This window comes from Solanum verrucosum, unplaced genomic scaffold (assembly GCF_900185275.1).
Source record: "Solanum verrucosum unplaced genomic scaffold, falcon-dt-bn FXZP01000261.1, whole genome shotgun sequence".
Classification (NCBI taxonomy): domain Eukaryota; kingdom Viridiplantae; phylum Streptophyta; class Magnoliopsida; order Solanales; family Solanaceae; genus Solanum; species Solanum verrucosum.
This window is the reverse complement of record NW_026019969.1, coordinates 11,158,807-11,179,126: the sequence shown is the minus strand read 5'-3', so window position 1 is coordinate 11,179,126 and position 20,320 is coordinate 11,158,807. Positions and strand designations below refer to the sequence as shown.

General features: G+C 34.3%; 2 protein-coding genes across 4 annotated transcripts; one reads left to right on the top strand and one right to left on the bottom strand.

Moving 5' to 3' along the window:
* The first annotated feature begins 66 nt into the window (after nucleotides 1–66).
* LOC125816253 (dynamin-related protein 3B-like) lies at nucleotides 67–10,945 on the top strand. 3 transcript variants are annotated; one of them, XM_049495838.1, is made up of 21 exons: nucleotides 67–669; nucleotides 1,616–1,898; nucleotides 1,979–2,007; nucleotides 2,094–2,195; nucleotides 3,784–3,852; nucleotides 3,937–3,996; nucleotides 4,865–4,978; nucleotides 5,163–5,211; nucleotides 5,384–5,493; nucleotides 6,836–6,928; nucleotides 7,053–7,145; nucleotides 7,226–7,363; nucleotides 7,742–7,855; nucleotides 7,951–8,046; nucleotides 8,168–8,210; nucleotides 8,588–8,736; nucleotides 8,836–8,982; nucleotides 9,760–9,812; nucleotides 10,018–10,117; nucleotides 10,524–10,710; nucleotides 10,789–10,945. In XM_049495838.1, the coding sequence occupies exons 1-21, from the start codon at nucleotides 292–294 to the stop codon at nucleotides 10,794–10,796; spliced, it is 2,415 nt and encodes an 804-aa protein (XP_049351795.1). In that variant the 5' UTR covers nucleotides 67–291; the 3' UTR covers nucleotides 10,797–10,945. The 3 variants fall into 3 exon arrangements, with proteins under 3 accessions (XP_049351795.1, XP_049351794.1, XP_049351793.1); XM_049495837.1 differs by having other exon boundaries at nucleotides 10,786–10,945; XM_049495836.1 differs by having other exon boundaries at nucleotides 10,524–10,945.
* A 1,122-nt stretch (nucleotides 10,946–12,067) lies between these two features.
* Nucleotides 12,068–17,229, bottom strand: LOC125816265 (GATA transcription factor 19-like). Its single transcript, XM_049495849.1, has 11 exons — nucleotides 16,787–17,229; nucleotides 16,577–16,663; nucleotides 16,340–16,467; nucleotides 15,826–15,927; nucleotides 15,036–15,150; nucleotides 14,458–14,517; nucleotides 13,929–13,994; nucleotides 13,590–13,649; nucleotides 12,860–12,940; nucleotides 12,327–12,398; nucleotides 12,068–12,190 (listed from the first exon to the last, which is right to left on the bottom strand). The coding sequence occupies exons 1-11, from the start codon at nucleotides 17,099–17,101 to the stop codon at nucleotides 12,146–12,148; spliced, it is 1,131 nt and encodes a 376-aa protein (XP_049351806.1). The 5' UTR covers nucleotides 17,102–17,229; the 3' UTR covers nucleotides 12,068–12,145.
* Nucleotides 17,230–20,320: the final 3,091 nt, after the last annotated feature.

Sequence of the window (20,320 nt, the reverse complement as noted above, 5' to 3'; positions counted from 1 at the left end):
ATGGAAATAAGACCAGTAATATAAATCAAGTCTATAATATAAAAAATATAAAATAAGGTTTTAAACACACCTTTCAGACATGATAACAACATACTCTGAGGTTCAATTTGGGGAAAACAAGTAACGATTCTGGCTTTGTTTCTTGGGCAGTAAGACAGATTTTTCGCCTTTTTTCTACGCAATCCATGAGACCTTTCCTCAATCAAACCTCAACAATCCACTTCTAGGGTTTTACTATCGTCAATCTCTGGTGATCTAGTAGAGTATTCAACTCTAAATCAAGAATTTAACATGGCGGAAGAAACATCACCGTCAAACTCTCCCGATGCGGTGGCATCAGCGGCGGCGGCGTCATTGGGTCATTCAGTAATTCCTATAGTGAACAAGCTACAAGATATATTCGCACAGCTAGGAAGTCAATCCACCATTGAGCTGCCGCAGGTTGCTGTTGTAGGGAGTCAAAGTAGTGGCAAATCAAGTGTTCTTGAGGCGCTTGTAGGTCGTGATTTCTTGCCTAGAGGGTCTGATATATGTACTAGGCGACCTCTTGTTCTACAGCTCCTTCAAACAAAGCGTAATCCTGATGGTACTGATGAGGAATGGGGAGAGTTCTTGCACCTTCCTGGGAAGCGTTTCTTTGATTTTAATGAAATTCGTTGGGAGATTCAGGTATTTCTTGATTTGCAATGGACTCTTGTTGAATTTAGAGTTAATGAATTTAAACTGGGTGCACTGCAATGTATGTAAGTTTATTTATTTTCTTAGCAATTAGCATATATATGCACTTTCCAATAGTAAAGTAGTTAGTTTGATTGAATAGGACATATTATGTATCAAGCCCTAACTCCTAAGTCCTAACTAGCCTCATATACTGAATCAGCCTATGCATTAGGTTATAACTACTGCAATGTATGTAAATTTATTAATTGTCATGCTAGTTATGATGATATTATTGGATAGATGTTATTGTACACGCGCCCTGAGAATAACTCATCTTAGATTGTTAAACAGTGAATTGGCATCTCATTTGTACACTTCTCCCACTAATTAAGTGGTTACATATGGACACTCCTTTTTTGTACAATGCTCTACCCCTACTGCAATATATACAATATCTATATGGTAAGCTGTATTCTAAAGATAGTGTGTCCCTGACATGAGCAAGGAGAAACAGTAGTTCTAATTGAAAGATTATTGGTTTGTCTGTGCATCAATTATGGTTAAACAAGATCGTTTTTTTTTTTTTTACAAACATGGTTCTCTACAAAAGACACCCAATATATCCTGGACCTACATGGGTGCACCAAAAAGAAAAATAAATAAGGGACTGAAGACTACTACTCAACTGCTCAAAACTCATTTCATCCCCTTCATAAGCCCTGTTATTTCTCTCCGTCCAAATAATCCACATCAAAGCCAGGGGAAAAAAGAGATAGTTATTAGACTGATCATGGATTTTGTTATGGAAATATATGCATAGTAACTTCTAGTAGCAAGGATTGCATGAGGAGGACACTCAACATAATGCAATCTCAGTTATTGATCACGTGGTTTCTTTTCCTTGAAATTTACTTCTTCTCTTTTATAACTGCCAATCTTCCATCATTGGTATTAGGCGGAGACAGCAAGGGAAGCAGGAGGAAATAAAGGAGTCTCAGACAAGCAGATACGGTTGAAAATTTTCTCACCAAATGTTCTTGATATTACTCTAGTGGATTTGCCTGGCATAACAAAGGTGCCTGTTGGTGATCAACCTTCTGATATTGAAGCTCGGATCAGAACTATGATCATGTCGTATATTAAGCTCCCAAGCTGCTTAATATTGGCTGTAACACCAGCCAATTCAGACTTAGCCAACTCAGATGCTCTTCAGATTGCTGGGAATGCTGATCCTGATGGTATGTTGCAACAATATATTCTATGCCAGGGAGTTTAGTTGCTTTTAGGTGCTTTCTTATATGAGAGATTCATCTTGCAGGTTATCGAACTATTGGAGTCATCACAAAGGTCAGTGTGAAAGGAAATTAATTTCATCCTTATGTTGATAATATTATTTCTCTGATATTTGTTTTAAATTGGTCGTGTTTTCACAGTTGGACATCATGGATAGGGGTACTGATGCTCGTAACTTTTTACTTGGAAAAGTGATTCCCCTTCGCCTTGGTTATGTTGGTATAGTGAATCGTAATCAGGAGGTAATACATCCATTTTTTCTTTTTTCTTTTTCTTTTAGGAGGTAATACTTCCAGCTACACATCTGGTGGAGGATATAGTTTCTCACGAGTTTTTGTTTATTTCTTGAATTTGGCTCATTTAATTCATATGTATGTTTTGGAGTTGCATATGAGGTTACCATATTTCTTTTAAAATCATTTATTATTATTAGGTATATTGTGAAGGGTGTAGAACCAAAAATGAAAAATTGTCCACTTTCTTCATGGATATCTACAGTCTTCAGGTCTCTGAGAGGCACCTCTACCAAGTTTTCTTTTCTTGGGAGTGTTTTGTTTATTTATTTCTATGTTATTGTTATTCTTACTAAATTTTAACTGATACCTTTAAAAATATGTGGTTTTGATCATTTTTGTGGTCATCTTGCACAACTTCTTTCGGACAAGAAATTCTGTTGCGCTGGCAATACTTATTTTTCAAATACTGTGCAGTAGATTGCATATTTACCTTTGTAAAGATATGACACCTGGGCCTAACTCAACCCCAAAAGCTAGCTCTTGAGGGGAGGTTAGCTCATGATGAGAGGTTTGTCCAAGCCCATATAAGGAGACCAAATTCCCATCCCTCTACCGATGTGAGACTTCTTAACACTCCCCCGCACGCCCAGACCCAGACCTCAACTGGAGCGTGAACACTTCTAAATGGGAGCCCAACATCGGTGAACAACAAATTGGGATGGGTCTGGCTCTGATACCATGTAAAGATATGGCACCTAGGCCTAACTCAACCCCAAAAGCTAGCTCATTAGGGGAGGTTTGTCCAAGTCCATATAAGGAGACCAAATTCCCATCCCTCTACCGATGTGGGACCTCTTAACAACCTTCATTTCTGGATAATGGGATACATTTCAGGTTTGGTTTCCCTCTAAATCTCTTGGGTGCTAAATTGGTATTTGGCTGCTAGCTTTTCATTTTGTTGTGTGATTTTTTTTAGAACACAAAGTAATCTTTATTGATACTCCAAGCCGATGTTTTATTTTGAATCCTTATATAATACAATTATTTTAAGGATAATTTAAAACACTAATAGGGCGCCATAACCAAAAAATCCAAGGAAGCATCTACAATCAAGCCTATGATGGGTCAATAGAGGTAATAAGCTGTTCAAGCTTTATGATTCCTCTCTGCACTCTTTCTTTTTGTGCCAAAAGAGGAGTCTGAGATATTATGGCACCCTATAACAGTCTCAAAGGACAGATGGATGAAAAGAGAAAGTTATAGACATTGAGCACCAGAACGAGTGTCAAGATCCACTGCAACTTTACAGTAGTGAAAAAACTTGAAAATCTTTAAAATTGTATTCAACTGCGGAAATTCTTAGCAGCCAGTGCGTAATATACAACAAACCTACTTTGTGTACTGCTTGTAGTAGTCAGGATTTATTAGTTTATACAAGTACAAGGTAAGGATTTTGTTCATCAGAGAGAAAACCACTGGGTAACAAGATAACAGTGTGCTACGTATGAGCAACAGTATCTGTGTGCATATATTCATAAATATACGTATATTGCTTTATAAGTCTTTAATCCTATAGCTGAATTATGCAAAACAGGATATTATGATGAACCGGAGTATTAAGGATGCACTTGTAGCTGAGGAGAAGTTCTTCCGCAGCCGTCCTGTATGTTTTCTACCATCTCTTATGTAGTTGATTTCATGTCTACATCCATTAACAATCTTCTGTTTTATCTATTTTTTCTCAAAGGTATATAGTGATCTTGCTGATCGCTGTGGTGTACCTCAATTGGCTAAAAAGTTGAACCAGGTAATCTATGCTGGTTAAAGTAACAGTGATTCTTCTTTTATTAGGTTGCCACATTGCTCGCATTACATCCTTGTAGGACCGAATATTTATATAAAATGTGAACCACAATAAGGTCAAACATTATATTTTATTATTTTTAAGTCATTATAAAAGTATCTCCAAATCAATTAATAAATTATAAGTTTCATCCTCTACAGTTATTTTTGCGTTTTTAAATGTAATTGACATGTTGAATTCAAAAAAGAAAAGGGGGCGAAAGGTCATGTTTTGAGATATACTTAGACATGCTTACCTTGTCACTGGTGGTTGTAAAAAAGTTTTTTTTTTTACACAGTGATCATGTTATGGCACACGAGAAGCACAACATGAACATTTATACATGTAGTGGCCTGTGTTATACCTTTCTTTTTGTGGTTTCCAGCATCTGTGATCAGGGATTTACCAAGCAGTTTGTTTCTTCTTGAAAATAAACATCATAATCTGGACGCACAAATTCTATGGTCATGTTCTGTATGTGTCAATCTGGTCTCTAATGCATACCTTGCTGTTTGTTGGATGAGAGTAATGTCTTCCTTGTTATTTTTACTTATATATGGGGATATTTTCTCCAATGACATGTTAAGGCTGTCTTTCCTGTTTACCATTGCACTTTTTTTTACTTGCATTTGTGCAACAGATACCTGTTGTGTTCTTATTGTTTTCCACATCAATGGGATGATTGGCTATCACCCACCTTCAGCCCAATCCCATTGTCCTGTTCCAAAGGAAATGCAAATTTTCCAAGCGTGCTGTTTGCTTTCCAGTTGTGGTATGGGACATCTTGTTGTTTTGAAATCAGTATTAACTTGAACTTCTTTGTTTAATGCAGATTTTGGTGCAGCACATCAAAAAACTCCTTCCAGGATTGAAATCACGCATTAGTGCTGGACTTGTGTCTGTCGCAAAGGAGCATGCTAGCTATGGGGAGATCACCGAGTCAAAGGTAACTTCTTTTGTCTTCCCTATGCTTTACTAAGCACTGGACTGAAGTTCTGGGGAGTTTGTTGTCATAGTACTACCAATTGTTGAGTTCTGGAGGGTTTCTTTCTGCTAGGGTTATTGTAGTTTGCTCAGCTAGTGTTTTTGAACTATTTATTGACATCATTGTACTAATCCGCTGAATCTAGGCTGGTATGGGTGCTCTCCTTCTGAACATTCTTTCCAAGTACAGTGAAGGTAATGTGGCCTAAACCTTGCAATATTTGATAGTAGTCCTCTACTGGATTCGATCTCCTATATCTAATGTTGCTTTCTAGTATAAATTTCATATTAATTGGCCATTTACACTTCCTAACCTCATTACCAGTTTGTATTTTTTATTTTGTTTTTTTCTTTGGGTCGAGAGCAGCATTCTCTTCAATGATAGAAGGCAAAAATGAAGAAATGTCAACTTCTGAGCTGTCTGGTGGAGCAAGGATTCATTACATTTTTCAGAACATATTTGTGAAGAGTTTGGAGGTCTACTTCTTTCATATTAACTTTTTTTAAATGGGTAAAAGTTTTGTGAAGTTTCATATTACCGTTTGCAATGCCTACTTTATTCTTTTATTGCTTGGAGAATTGAAATTCATCTGTAGACTTGCTAATGTTTTCAGATAAATGATATTGATGCCCTTTTTGTCAATAGATAGCTAGTATGTATGCTTTCGTTGGTATGGTCAACTCTGAATGGCTTATAATACTTTTATTGGGCATTAACTTTTTTATCACTAAGGTCTTCATAAATTGTTGCTAAGGTTGTGGCGCACATGTACATAAGCCATTCATCTATTGTCCTGGTTTTCATCCACGTACAAAGTCGCATAATTGAAATCTATCTTCCATTGTGAATAGTCTTTTATCGACTAGCTCCTTACTTTAGTAGATCATATGGATGTAGAAAAAGCAACTAATTTGGATGAAATAGAAACATCTCTTTTCCATTTCTATTTACCCAGTTCATATCTTTGTTTCGTGTGTTCCTGGGAGGAATTCGATCTCGGAATACCACCTAAATAACTACGGTCAGAGAGTCAAATAGGTCGGGAAGAAAGAGTCTGAGGTCGGGTCGGACGACATACATCTTGGTTGGTTCCACCACCACTAGAGATTGGACATATATATAATCTTTCTTCTAAAAAAGGGATTCTTATATATATTTTTGAAAATAGCTGCAAGACAAAAACCGAAAGCCCTTCTTTTATTGTTGTTCCTCCCAGATGCATCATCACATGGTCGTCGTGTAACTCCTCGAGAATCATGTCATTTGCCTGTCACGTGTTGCCACCAGAGTCATAAATACTCGAAGTAAGCTCCTGGCTCGCCCCTATCTCTAAAGGGGCTTACGAACGCTGGTTATCCAACATCACAAAATGCTTTGATCCCATTACAAAAATCAAGTATATCTCTATGGATGTTACTTGATTTTCAAATCAACCCTTGTTCCATGAAAACATGAGTGAACGGTCAATTATTGTTGAGAGAATTTGAAAGGCCGAGACTGTAAAAGGCTCTTCTCCTTTACTTTTTTAGAGCGTATCACTATTTTGAAATAAAAAAAAGGTTTATGGATGAAGTAATCAGAATGACAAGTGGTTACGGTTGCGGAAAGTGGAGAAAGTTCCCTTCCATCAATAAACCACAAATTTTTACAATAAGGTTTCATATACAAGAATTCTAAATCTTCAAGGCTGTAAAAAATGTGAATGACAGACAAAAGAACTTTTCAGTAACTTTGCATAATTAGTATGTTGATGTGTATAATTAGAATGTTTAACCTAGGTTTAGTTGCTTATTAATCAGATTTCTCTTTCTCCCGCAGGAAGTTGATCCCTGTGAAGATTTGACCGATGATGACATCCGAACTGCCATTCAAAATGCAACCGGTGCCAAATCTGCATTATTTGTGCCAGAGGTAACTCCAAAGGATTTAACCTGTTCATTTCTTTTGAGCAAATATTTCAACGCTTTCTTGAATAATTCCTGTAGTATTTATGACAATTGGTTGGTCACATCTTAATTATTGTGTAAATATGCAGGTCCCATTTGAAGTTCTCATTCGAAGGCAAATAGCACGTTTAATGGACCCGAGTTTTCAATGTGCACGATTTATATATGATGAGCTGGTTAAAGTAGGCCAATGTTGACAACCTTTTTATTCTGGTTATGCATTTTTATAATTGCTGTTCTAACTTGAATGATTCCTTCGTAGATGAGCCATCGTTGTATGGTCAATGAGATGCAACGTTTTCCAATTTTGAGAAAGCGCATGGATGAGGTTATTGGAAATTTTTTGCGTGAAGGACTGGGACCTTCAGAAGTAATGATTGGACACCTTATTGAGATGGAGGTATGTCAAAATGTTGGGTGTTTTATTTGGTTTTGCTTATACCTAACACAACAAACATATTTGATGTTCAAGTTTGTTGAGTTGATTGATAAGTGTCAACTATTTTTGAAATATTATGCTAGAATTTCAACCCGTTCTTTCCATACATAGCACAATCAAATTTTACAATTGCTGTATTGTTCTGCAGTTGTAATTAACTAATGGTATCAGGGTCTATGCTCATCTGACATCTCAGATAAAAACTAGCTCATTTGATAGTTGCCAAAAGCATCTTGATGTAAAAGTTCGTGAATTGCTTTAGCAAATCACTAAAATTCTTATGAATCTTTTGCTGTTAAAGTTTGTATATTGTTCAACGTAATTGTTTTTCTGTTGCAGATGGATTACATAAATACTTCACATCCAAATTTTATTGGTGGGACTAAAGCTCATGAGATGGCATTACAACAGGTCAAGTCCTCTAGGATTGCTGCACCTAATCCGAGGCAGAAAGTAAAATTTTCATTTGCTGTTCATAGACTTTTGCAATTGGTCTTGCAAATTATATCATACTGATATATATATATTTTTTGCTTATTGCTATTCAGGATGGCGTAGATTTAGAAAAAGCACCAACCTCTGAAAGAAGTCTGAAATCACGTGCTATACTTGCCAGATCAGTTGGTGGTTTTGTCCCTGATCAGGTTGGCCTTTTCTGCATCATCTCCAAGTTTAGTTTCTTCATCATCTCCCTGATCAACATTGCACAGCTTTCAAATTTCAAGTGTTACTTGCACTGATTAGTGTTCTTTTTGACTGGGACAGGTTGTTCGGCCTGCTCCAGAAGTTGAGAAAACTACAGCATCAGGTGCGTTTCCATCTGGTGATACATGATGTGTTCATTTATGCCACATGTTTGTTAATTGAACGTACATGAGTTATTAGTTATTTTTTGAGAATTGGTAACAAAAATAACTATTAAATGAGTTATTAGTTATTTTGACAAGTTAAATATCTTATTGACAAGAAGGAAAGAATATTGTATACAAGGATTAGCCATTTGCAAATGCGGCTTTATGAATAAGTCCTTCCTTAAGTAACTTGTGGTTCACTGAAGCTCAAAAACTCCATGAACTTTTATGTTGCTCGTATTATGAATTCATGTCCTTTCTCCTTATAATCTTTAGAAAATATTTTTTTGCTCGGTGCTATTACCCAGCCATTGCTGATATATCTCTTCATTAGGATCAAATGTTGGTTCAAGTTGGGGAATATCATCAATATTTGGTGGCTCGGACAATCGTGCATCTGTAAAAGACAATTTCATTAACAAGCCATTCAGTGATACTGCACTGAGCATGGATCATGCTTTCTCAATGATCCACTTGAGAGAGGTATTTTGAAGGCCCTCTCTGCCGTATGATTACTTTATAGATTAGGTTGGTGATAACTGATAAAATTAAACATGACATCTCTATGTGTTTTGCTTGAAGCCCCCAAGTGTCTTGAGGCCTTCAGAAACTCATTCAGATCAGGAGACTATTGAAATTGCCATTACAAAACTGTTATTGCGGTCATACTATGACGTTGTCAGGAAGAATATTGAAGACTCAGTACCTAAAGCAATCATGCATTTTCTGGTAATTCTGAATTGCAATGACTTGGTCCTTCACTTATTTCATGCTTTGATATTTTTGACCTCTATGTGGGTGGCCTTTCAATGGACTTATGCTTAGGGGTTCTCCATTTAGTGGCAGTCTTGAGGATTCCTAAATCTACTCTTAGTGGCAGTTTCTATGTTCTGATTAAATGATAATAGAAGTTCTTCCCATCTCGTTGCGTTCTCTTATTTCCTTCTTAAGGATGTTCTCTTTCAGTTATAATTTTCAGCACTTAGAAGACACTGACCCTAGAATATGTAGTAATATGCCAACATGGGATTTTAGACAACCTGGGGGCGGAATGGATAAAACAAGCACAGTAATCTGCTTTCTTTTATTTTCTTAAAGCACAGGGGAATAGTGGTACTGTTTGGTCTTCTGCCAATAGTTCAGAGGCTAACTTTTATCTGGGGAAAGTAACTTTCTCTATTCTACCTTCATCTAACTTTGTATTGTGTCATAGTATCGATCTGTCAAGTGTATTCCTACAATTGCTGATTCTGACATTCTGTGAAAGTTGTGAAGTTCTTTATTTTATCTGGTGGAAATTTCTGTATTGTTGGAACTGTCGACTACTTTTTGTTGATAATTTTTTCTAATTAGCCAATATGAGGGAAATAGTATCTGGTGTCTGTTAACTTCATTTAGACTCTGGGTGTTGTGTTTTCGTTTTTTTAGTAAGAATGCTACTGTGATCTTCATTTTCGATTTGGATTTCTTTTTTGTTGACAAAAATGGTGTTAATCCTTTCTCCAGGTAAATCACACCAAAAGAGATCTTCACAATGTGTTCATCAAGAAACTCTACAGGTATTGGAAGTAGAATTTCTTTTTTATCAAAATACTTTGCCAGGATAGTGGCTAATTGATCCTTCATTAGCTTAGCAGCATGAATTTTATGTGCTTATGTACTTGTATGTTGTTTCTAGCGCCTGGCTGCTTTAGCCAAATCAAGTGCTACACATTTTTCCAGTACTCGTAGTTCTTATCAGTGGTGCTTGCTATTTTGTTGCAGAGAAAACCTCCTCGAAGAAATGTTGCAAGAACCTGATGAGATAGCCATGAAGAGAAAGCGTACACGTGAGACACTTCGTGTTCTTCAGCAAGCTTTCAAGGTCAAATCGCTACCATTTTCACTCTTGAGTATATTTTTGCATATATATACATTTCAAGGCTCACTACACTAAGCTTTATGATAGAATGTTTATGGTTTTGATAACTAGAATCTTATTTTACTCTTTGTTTAGGAACCAAGGAGAAAAGTTTGTTTAAGTTGGGAAGAAGTATCACAACATTAACTCCTAATATACTTTGCCTAATTCTCATTTTCATTGTACTCGTGAAATCAGTTTAGCCAGATATTCTGTTTGCCATTGAACACCTTGTGAAACTGTCTGTAACTATATCCTTGTGGTTCTGATTCTTTAAGATGTTCTGTTTGTCATCATTATCTAGGTTTCCTTGGCTTATAATGACTTACGTAGTACCATTCAGCTGGAACTAATGTTTTGTGGTTTGCAGACATTGGAGGAGTTACCGCTTGATGCTGAGACAGTTGAAAGGGGTTATAGCTTGGGTACTGATCCGACAGGCCTTCCAAAGATTCACGGGCTTCCAACATCATCAATGTACACTACAAGCAGTGGCTCTACTGATTCATACACCGGTTCTCCTAAGAACTCTAGATTGCGCAATGCATCCCATTCTGGTGAGCTACAGTTACCAATGTATGGCGGTGCAGTTTCAAATGGTAGTGGGCATAATGTTGGTATTTTTCCAACAGTAGGTGTATAGGAGACTCAATAGATGCAGGGGTTGACCATTCATGAGTGAATTTATTTGCTCTCTCCACCATCATCGCAAACCCTGTCTCTGGTGCAGTGGAGTGCTACTATTCTTTGTCATGGGAGGTGTTTTGCTAAGCTGATCACTATTCGCTTTTACCCACATATTGTCTATTTCTTCATCAACTTTAAATTCATTGTTCGTAGAAGCTTGTACAAAAAAAAAAATTAATAGGAAGTTTTCGTCTTTAGAAGATGAGGCTAGTTTTGTTGCCTTTTGGTATGATAATTGGCAATGTATTATCTAGCCGTCAATTTTTGAGTTCGATCATTTGCTTTCTCAATTTTTTTCAAATGCGATAGTAGGAGATATCATCACTTGTGTATATTATGCCTTTCATTTTGGGAGAGTCTTGTCATTTTCTGCAACGATGCTCCTCTTCGATACAGAATACAGATTGCTGTAATTTGAATGTTATTCCTCTGGTACCTGACAAAGTGGCTCAACTTTTGTGGTCAAAATTATAAAACCCAAGTGTGGTTTTCTACATGCTTTACTATATTAGTCCTTGTCTTGATGTTATAGTATAATGAATACTTCTTTATAAGCCATCTATTGTTTAATCGTGCATTAGAAATAATTAAACCCAATCATACGTCACATTGGTGGATTTTGGATTATGCAAATATCTTTTCACCCCGATATAACGTGGCACTAGTTCTAATAACAATTAACTTACGTACATCAACTTTCCACATGTTATACTGCCTTCTTGATTTTTGATCTGTTTCAAAAAACAGTAAGTATTATATTTCGCAAGACCATAAGATTCAAAAGGTACATTACAAAACAAAAAATCAAGCAACTTTTTTTAAAAAAATCCGTGCTAAGTAAAAGCTAAGATAAACAAATTAAAATGAGGGAGCAACACTTTTCAGATTTGTTTGTTAAAGGTTATGCAAATATCTCAAAAAAATTATTTTCTAGTAAGAATCAATAGTGATAAATGAAACTGATTATTAAATTAGATGAAATAATCCAAACTAAGCAAGCCCCCCTCCATGTTCCCCTTCTTTTCTCTTCTAAAGTGTAGTTTTTCTTCGGACAAATACACCGTTGCAACACTTAGAAGTATAATAAGAGAAAGAGGATGGAAGAAAACATAAAATTCCAGAAATTTTATGACATAAATTAACCAAAGTATATACAAATATCCAGTACTTCCTATGTCCCAACTCCTAACATACATAAGGCGAGCTCTTGGCTATAATATTGACAGATGCTTTACAAATTTTAAAATAACACCTAGTATCGACTGGAATCTTCAAGCTCTAGACATCAACTTGGAATAGTGTATGTCATGTCGCAGGCCAGTGAACACTCATATGTGAATCAATCCCAATCTGTAATACAAACAAATGATGTTCAGATTCATTAAGGAAGAGTTTTAATTCAATGGAGTAATAAATATACCAATTTTAGAAGTCTTCAACACAATCACAAGCAAACGAAAACATCTTGCATGAAAATAGGACAGACCTGTTCATCGAAGTTTGCAGGAATCTCAAATTCAGTTCCAGAAGCATTTGCAAGTGCGTCGAGATTATCCTGCTGAATCAAGATGCTTGGTAAGTGAAGCTTTTGAAAGATTTAGCAGGTGTTTGGACATGAATTTGTTGATATTTCAAAAAATATATATATATAGTACTTCAAGTAAAGTTAAAATGGTATATGGAAGTTCAACTTGTGTTTGGACATGAAAACAAAGTTGAAGTTGTGAGTGCGAACTTGAAAAAACTCCTTAAAACCATTTTTCAAACTTCATTTTTCAAGTTTGAAGTTGATATAATTGGCCAATTTAAGAAGCAAACACTTGGTCAAAAAAATCTCCAAAAAGTTTTGAAAAAATGGACAAATGGGCTTTGTGTCATCCATCATGTTCATGGACAACAAATAACAGTCGACCATCACGAGAACATCCCTCTTGAAAAGTCATCATCTAAACAACGAAATCAGGAAAAGGGAAAAAGAATGTTCAAACTGAGAAACATCAAAGATTATTCGGAAGGTACCTCTTCATCAATGTTAACTGAAGAACTTCCAATACAGAAAGGAGAACTATCAGCAAAGTTTTCTGTAGCTTCTTGCATATCCTACATTAAAAGATATCACCAGCCTATCAGCACTGTTAGAATTCAATGCATGTGGGAGCAAACGTCAAATTCTTTTTTTCCAACAAATCAAAGTCATCATATAAAAGGCATTAGGAGATCGTCCAAAGAGGGACACATTATAAAGTTATGCAAGGAGCAAAGCATCCAAAATCACAAACCATGCACTCTATACATTGATGAATGTTACTTCACAAATGTACCCAAAAGGAATAAAAAAGTAAACAACTGTGATCTTTTAAATAGAGATTTCCACTACATTAAAAGCCTACTGCTAGCTTCTTTCCCTCCCTCCATCCCATACTAAATGTCCAACCATCCAAAAGGGTTTGCACATAATGGGACTGAGCTACAAAAAGAGAGAAAACTAATCACTGTAAACTTGCTCCTTTCTTTTTTTGTAGAAATCACTCTTAACTAACTCCTTATCTACCCGAAAGTTGGATACTTAAAATTATAAGTTCCTTGTATGGGAATCCTCGTTCAGACAACTCAGTCTTTTTAAGGGAAGCAAGAGGGGATCCGTGTGATGACAACATCACTTAAGCCGTCAAGTCAGAGATTAACATGATAGAACAAACAATTTCAGAGAGCCGTCAATATAAACCAAAAAGACTTCAAATATGACTACCAGCTCAGCAGTGGTAACTGAAGGATTTTCCTCCGTTAGTTTTGTCTCTCCCGAACTTCCCTGTTCAAACCCAATGAACCACAGTTAAACAAAAAATAAAATGAAGAGGAACATGCAAGGAAGTTTTCAAATGCCCAAATTTCCATTTTAAATGTGTTTTCCAACTCATCAAGACTCCAAAAACTGGACCTCAAAGGAAAGAAGGGAGGATAGTCATTCAATTACGCCTGGAAAATTTAGGCATACTATGGTTCCAAGAGAACTGCATGCAAAATACTGTCTCCACTTCATACCTATACAATAATTTCGCCTCAATACCGCTTATTAAAAAAGATTTACCTCTTGATGTTGCTTTAGATAAGAATTCTCAGGTGCAAAGGTAGACAGCTTGATATCAGGAGTTCCCTACATGACAAAGAAAAAATCAGTACTACAAAGTTGAACAATAAACTACAACCTAACAAACTCTTGATAGATTAGAGGTAAAGGTACAAACATTTAGGATTTGTATGTAAACATAGTCACAGTGGAAATTTTTGGATCACATGCAAGAGGAACTAATTTGATTAGTCAAGAAAAGAATAAGACAGGAGGCTTTGTCTGGAGGGAAAAGAATGATTTAGTAATTCAGAGAAAGATTTCATGTAGGAATCTGCATCTTAAGAGAGCTCCACTACATGCTTGTTGTTTAATTTCTTTTTCCTACCCTTTTGTTGAAGAGGGGGAGAGGGAGAGGGCACTTCCATATTGATGCTTCATCACAGCATGTTCCATAAGTATTGATCCTCAAATTGTCTATCATTGACAATGTACATTAAACTGGTTCTGTAAGATAGAGGGATGTGTCACTTGTTCTCAATTTACTTACTGGCTCGTTTTTGTCAAAGGGTACATGACTCCCTCCCTTTGTAATATCTCTTAACATACCCTAGAAATGAACAAAAACAAAGGGTGAATGATTAATATGATTGAAAATAAACAAATAAGAACCATCAAGTTTAAGAATGCATTTATTCAGAGCATCTAGAAAGATCAACATACACTTCAACATTTGAATCATATCCAAGAATAGAAGATCAACAGAATACATGTAAATGACATGCCTGGTTTGCAATCCATTATTTTCACAGCAATAAACTAAATAAGCCTTTATAGTGTTTGCCATAAGACTAAAATGGCAGTGCAAGTAAAGAGAAATCAAGATCTAAATGATCAGGTCAACTCTTAATCCAGTAATCTGGTAATTGACGTTGATTATTGTCCCTGAGAACCTAAGCCAAGACTAAATCAACATAAGAAATGCATTGATTATTGATTATTGTTTTGATCATCAACTGAATGTCAGCAAAACATAAGAAATGTGTGTTCGAGAAGGTCCTTTTTTCGGGTTTGATGTTTTTTGGGGGTGGGGGAACAGAAAAAACAGGCAGACCAACTGCGCAATACCTTGTTTGCCCACATAAGCCCACAAGCATTGCAGAGCGTTCTAGGGCCCAATGGGCCCCGCCGCATCGCAGGGGTCTCACTTTCATTAGTACCACAGTGGTGACATCTTCGTAGTCTGTAAGTTCAAAGGGAAGTAAATGCAGATTATAAGGGGAAAAAGAAAAAGTAAAATCCTAAGCCAATAACATAAAGAGTAAAGGAATAGTAGAAATTTACATAGCCTTAAACAAAGATGTCTTATTTTGCTAGTTTTTTGGTGCGACAGGATGTTGATGCAATTTTAAATACAATTAGGGACTATGTAGTTATGTTTTCTTGCATTGGCTTAGTGCAAGCATTTATAAAATCTTCGCTTACTTATAAAAAAAAAGAGACTGCAGAATAGTAGGCCAAATATGAATGCTGAATTGTAAATAAGCCCATTGACGTGAAGAGACAGCAGGAAAAGTAAGCTCAATATGAAGCAAATACGTCATTGTGTCATAGGTTTGCTACTGTTTTCTGTTTTGATTTGTCAACATGCTGACTCGAACCCATAGCCGTAAGGTTAGAGGTGGAGGTGCTTTCCACTTGAACTACCCTCATAGTTTAGTTATTTCTGAATGAAACCCTCCATTTCATACAATAATAGCCATTGTTACACAAGTTAAATGTGGAAAAAGTCAAAGTCTCAAGGCCCTCAACTACCAAAACACAAAGCATAAAGCAGACAAATCACAGAGCAACTGATTCTTAACAAAGATGTTACTGGTATGAACTGTCAGAAGTAAGGTACTAGGTTCATACTTACGTAGGTTCAGAATGAGCAGCACTGTCCCCTGAATCAATATTGTCAGCAGACGACTTTTCACCCTCCTTTAAAGAGGCAAATTGTCCATTTTTACGATGCATCCTATAAACAGTGCAACTAAAACAGTCAAAAGAATACTAGAGTAATCAACGTCATTACTAAATCTTGAATTTGAATGACAATAGTTTCCAATGAATCTAGACAAGTTCGAAAACCTTAATAATAACCAAAAACATTTTTTTTGAAAAATCATATTTACTTCATTGTACCATTATACAGCCAGTACTTTTTGACCGATCTACTTCAAACAAGTATTTAAAATTTATTGATACCAGTCTACTTCAAATATTTGGGCCACTTAAGTAGTCTCTAAATGATACTTTTTTAAGAAGTATCACACTAACTGAAACCAATTAAGGCAACGAGTAGAAACATTCTTCTTCAATGATCCTTTTAATATATTAATCATCAAACACAATGAAGAAAAAACCAAGGACTGCAACCTTCGCCTCACCTCTGTGCAACTTCTTTCCGACAAGCATAACGAATTGTTTTCTCAAAGCATCTATCTTTTTTCTTCTCCCGGAATCTAATCAGAGATGCCATTCTCGGAGAAATGTTTTGCCTGGTGTTATCAACACTCTATAAACATAACCCAAAAATCAGTGAACATCCACAGCCCCCAGGCCCCAGTAAGCTCTGGTTTAACCACACATAAATTGAAAACAAGCTCCAACTGAACTCAACGCACCTTAGTATTTTGCAGTGCAACAGAATCTGTGTTAGGTACATAACTAGGCACCTCACACCCTCCTAATAATAGCATCACCGCTTGCACCTGCGAGTTTTACACTAACAAAAATCATACATCATTCCTTGAATTCAATTGTAACCACATTGGGCAAATAGAACAAATTGACTTGGAAACTCTTCAATTACACAGCCTCAAATAAAATTGAACCTTTTCAGGAGTAACAGCTGGGAATACATAGACTTGGCCTTCGAAAGAAATAGTAAGCTCACTAGTCCGCGAGGGAACAGCCATAACTCTGCCGCTATCTACAGGGCCAGCAACAAGCGGCATAGAGCAAACCTGCAACTCTTCACCGCTACTCATCGCCTCCTCATAGCCACCGCCAACACTGATATCATCAGCCTCAAATCCTCCACCTCCATATCTATCTACTCGAATTGGTACATTCATATACTCCTGCTGAAACGCTACTACTCCATACTGCCCACCTAGCATATTCCTCGAATTATCCGCCGCTTCCATTTCTCCAGAAAAAAAAATTCACTGTAAAAACAGAAGAAAAACAACAAACTATATATACATCTGCATGTGTTTTGTAAGTACATGAAAATGGTGAGGAGAATTGAAAAAACCCTAACCCTAGATAGATTCTGATACTAATAAAATCCCAGAAAGTTGATAAAGAATTGCAGAGAAAGGGCAACTGGAAATGTAGTTATATTTAGCTGAATTATTTTTTGATAAGAATTAAGGAGGGGGAATTTAGAAAATTTGATTCATAGGAAAAGACTCAAAAGGGTAAATGGAGAGGAAAGAAGCAAAACCGTTGATTTATATGATGGTGTCACGTGAAACGTCCATTTATTTAGCGTATCGAGTCACGCTTTATGCACTTTTGTCCCCACCCGTCACGATTATCATATTTGTATATATATAAAAATAAAAATCTTAGTAGTAGTAAAAAGACAGGCGGGGAAAACTATGAGATGTATTCACAAAGATTTTGAAGTTTTTTTAAAATATTATTTTTATGAAAAAAATTATGATGTTGAATTTGATTTGGTAAATAATAAGTTTATAGACTATAGTAATTTCTTTTCATGAACGCACTATTTGACTTAATGATATAATCATTGTTATTCGTTGTATTATTGTATTGTATTATTCTCTCCGTCCCATTTTATGTAGGTAGTTTGACTCGATATGGAGTTTAAGAAAGAACAAAAGACTTTTAAAACTTGTGGTCCACGGTGAATGATAGGAATTTGTGTGACTATAAATCATTTCATTAAGGGTAAAATATATATTTTATAGTTAAATTGTTACTTAATATAGAATGTGTCATTCTTTTTTAAACTAACTGAAAAGGAAAGTAAGTCCATAAATTGAAAAAAGAGGGAGTATTAGTTTAAATACAATGTTTGTTCTGATTGTTACTTAAACTAGTATACGTGCCTGCGCATTGCGCAAAAATTATTAAAAATTATTTAATTACTCGAATATAATGCATCTTTTTTATTTTATTAAAATATAATTATCATTTTATTGTCAATGAAATGTACTTAATAACATAAAATTTATATAACTAAAGGAACAAATCATATAAATGCATGCGATCATCAAATAACATTTTTGATAAAACTAAATATTAAATTATATATTTCTTATACAAACGTTTCAAAAATATATCATGATTAAAAATAAAAAAAATACATTAACTAAATAATTTATTTATTTTTTAAAAAAAATTGTAATAATTTTAAAATATTTATTTTAATAATAAATTCCTCATATTAATGATCAATCAAAAGTTGAGTACAAAAATGCATAACAATTAACAACCTTTATTAATTTCATATTGATTAAGTTTCTACGTTTCTACTCCTCTACTTGTTATCTAAGTAAAGTTAAACATTTTTTTTTTTTAAAAAGACTACGTTAAAAAATTGTATATCCACTAACAAAATTAAATATATGATAAAAGTTATAACTAAGAAGCATTACATTAAATTATGAAACAGTTTAAAAGTTAAGTACATTAAAAACATGATTTTTATTTTAAATTATATAACCATATTTTGTGGGAATGTAGTTAATCATTTCCACAAAAATAGGTTCATCTAGAGTTGAGAGACGATATATTTGGGAATTTTTTTATATAATAATAAAATATTATATTTCTTAGAAGTCCGAAAAAAATTTAAATAACAATTAAAAGTATTTTTCATTTTAATTATAAATATTATTTTTAACATGTTCTTTGTTGCCAACATTTTTGTGGAAGCAACTGAATGTATTTCAAATTCATTGTTATCCATTATTAATTATTAGATTTAAATTTTTTATTTCTATAACATAAATTGCTAAATTAAATTAATTTTGTTAATTCAATATAAATTTTGTTTTTAAAAGAATCCATTATTCATGAATCGGTTATTTTAACTACATAATTATAATTAGTTAAAAAAAAAATTGTATTTTTTTAATTCTGTAGTTTCTTATTAAAATTAATTTTTTTGAACATTTGTGATGGTCACTGATTTAGTTTACAAATATTTTTAAAATTTTAATTTAATTATTTCTTCTTTGTTATTTTATCTTTCATAATCTTAAATTGCATTTTCAAACTATTTAATTTTTAGTTATTTTTACACTAATTTTACTAAACTTTATTATAATAATTAACACCTTTCAAAGCTATTTTAAAAGTAGAAAGTTAACATGTGCTGTTAGAATATTTTTTTCTTTTTAATTTTTTAACGCGTAATTTAGGAGTAGATAATGTTAATAAATTTTATTATAACACTTTTATATCTGTTTTCACTACTTTTTGCATAATTTTTTTTAAAATGGCAATCATTTTTTGTCTATTTTTTAAATACGGGATTAAAAAAATGACTGATTAAAATTTGTAAATGGTATTTTAAATTTAATTAATATGATTATATAACTCTAATTTTAAGTAATTCATAAATCAATGATCATAATCTGAAGTTGCAATAAGTATAAAAAAATATCAAAAAAAAAGAAAGAAAGAAAAGTAATGGACTTATAAAACATGTAATTAACTTTCAGATTATTTAAAATATAATACATTTAAGTTATTGTATGTACTAAATGTATATATTTTCTAGCAAAAAGAAAATGCTTAATTCTAAAAATTCTCGACAAAACCTCTACTCTTTTACTATGTTTGTCACTAAGAAAAAAATTGCAATTATGTTTTTGTTTCCTGTGTGCTTGTATTAATATTGAAGCATGGAATGTTACTGAGAGATTCATCGCCTTGCCAGTAATGTTATTTCATGAAACTACTTACATTAATGTCCTTTAATTTAATGAGGGGATAAGGTTAACCGATTGTTCTTCCATCATAAGTGTTGAGATATTGTTGGGTTTGCAAGATCTTCCACTTCAATCAACAAAGATTTGCTCTGTTCCGTACCTATGAAGTATATATGTACATCATCATGTATAAGAGAAAGTGTTAACAATGACAAATAAAATTGATTAGTTGCTTTAACCTTCAAAATAGAAAAGCATACAAAAATATTGTTAAATTGTTCAAAAAACAATATACTTTGGTATAAGCAAGAAAAAAAATGATGAATCACATACCAAATATTTTCATCAAATTCCATTGAAAATGAGAGGAACATGAAACTTTTCCAAATAAAAACCGTTTGAAAATTTGAAAACTCCTAGAATTAAGATAAAAGGGAGAAGTTGTAACTATCTAAA

What these genes read in the sequence shown, in the direction of transcription:
- LOC125816253 (XM_049495836.1), top strand. Translation starts at nt 292, where the DNA reads ATGGCGGAAGAAACATCACCGTCAAACTCTCCCGATGCGGTGGCATCA. An exon ending in AAATTCGTTGGGAGATTCAG is followed by an intron (nt 670 to 1,615) that starts GTATTTCTTGAT and finishes CATTGGTATTAG; the next exon opens with GCGGAGACAGCAAGGGAAGC. An exon ending in TATTTGTGAAGAGTTTGGAG is followed by an intron (nt 5,494 to 6,835) that starts GTCTACTTCTTT and finishes TTTCTCCCGCAG; the next exon opens with GAAGTTGATCCCTGTGAAGA.
- LOC125816265 (XM_049495849.1), bottom strand. Translation starts at nt 17,101, where the DNA reads ATGGAAGCGGCGGATAATTCGAGGAATATGCTAGGTGGGCAGTATGGA. An exon ending in CCTTTGACAAAAACGAGCCA is followed by an intron (nt 13,995 to 14,457) that starts GTAAGTAAATTG and finishes TTTGTCATGTAG; the next exon opens with GGAACTCCTGATATCAAGCT. An exon ending in CTGCAAACTTCGATGAACAG is followed by an intron (nt 12,191 to 12,326) that starts GTCTGTCCTATT and finishes TTTGTATTACAG; the next exon opens with ATTGGGATTGATTCACATAT.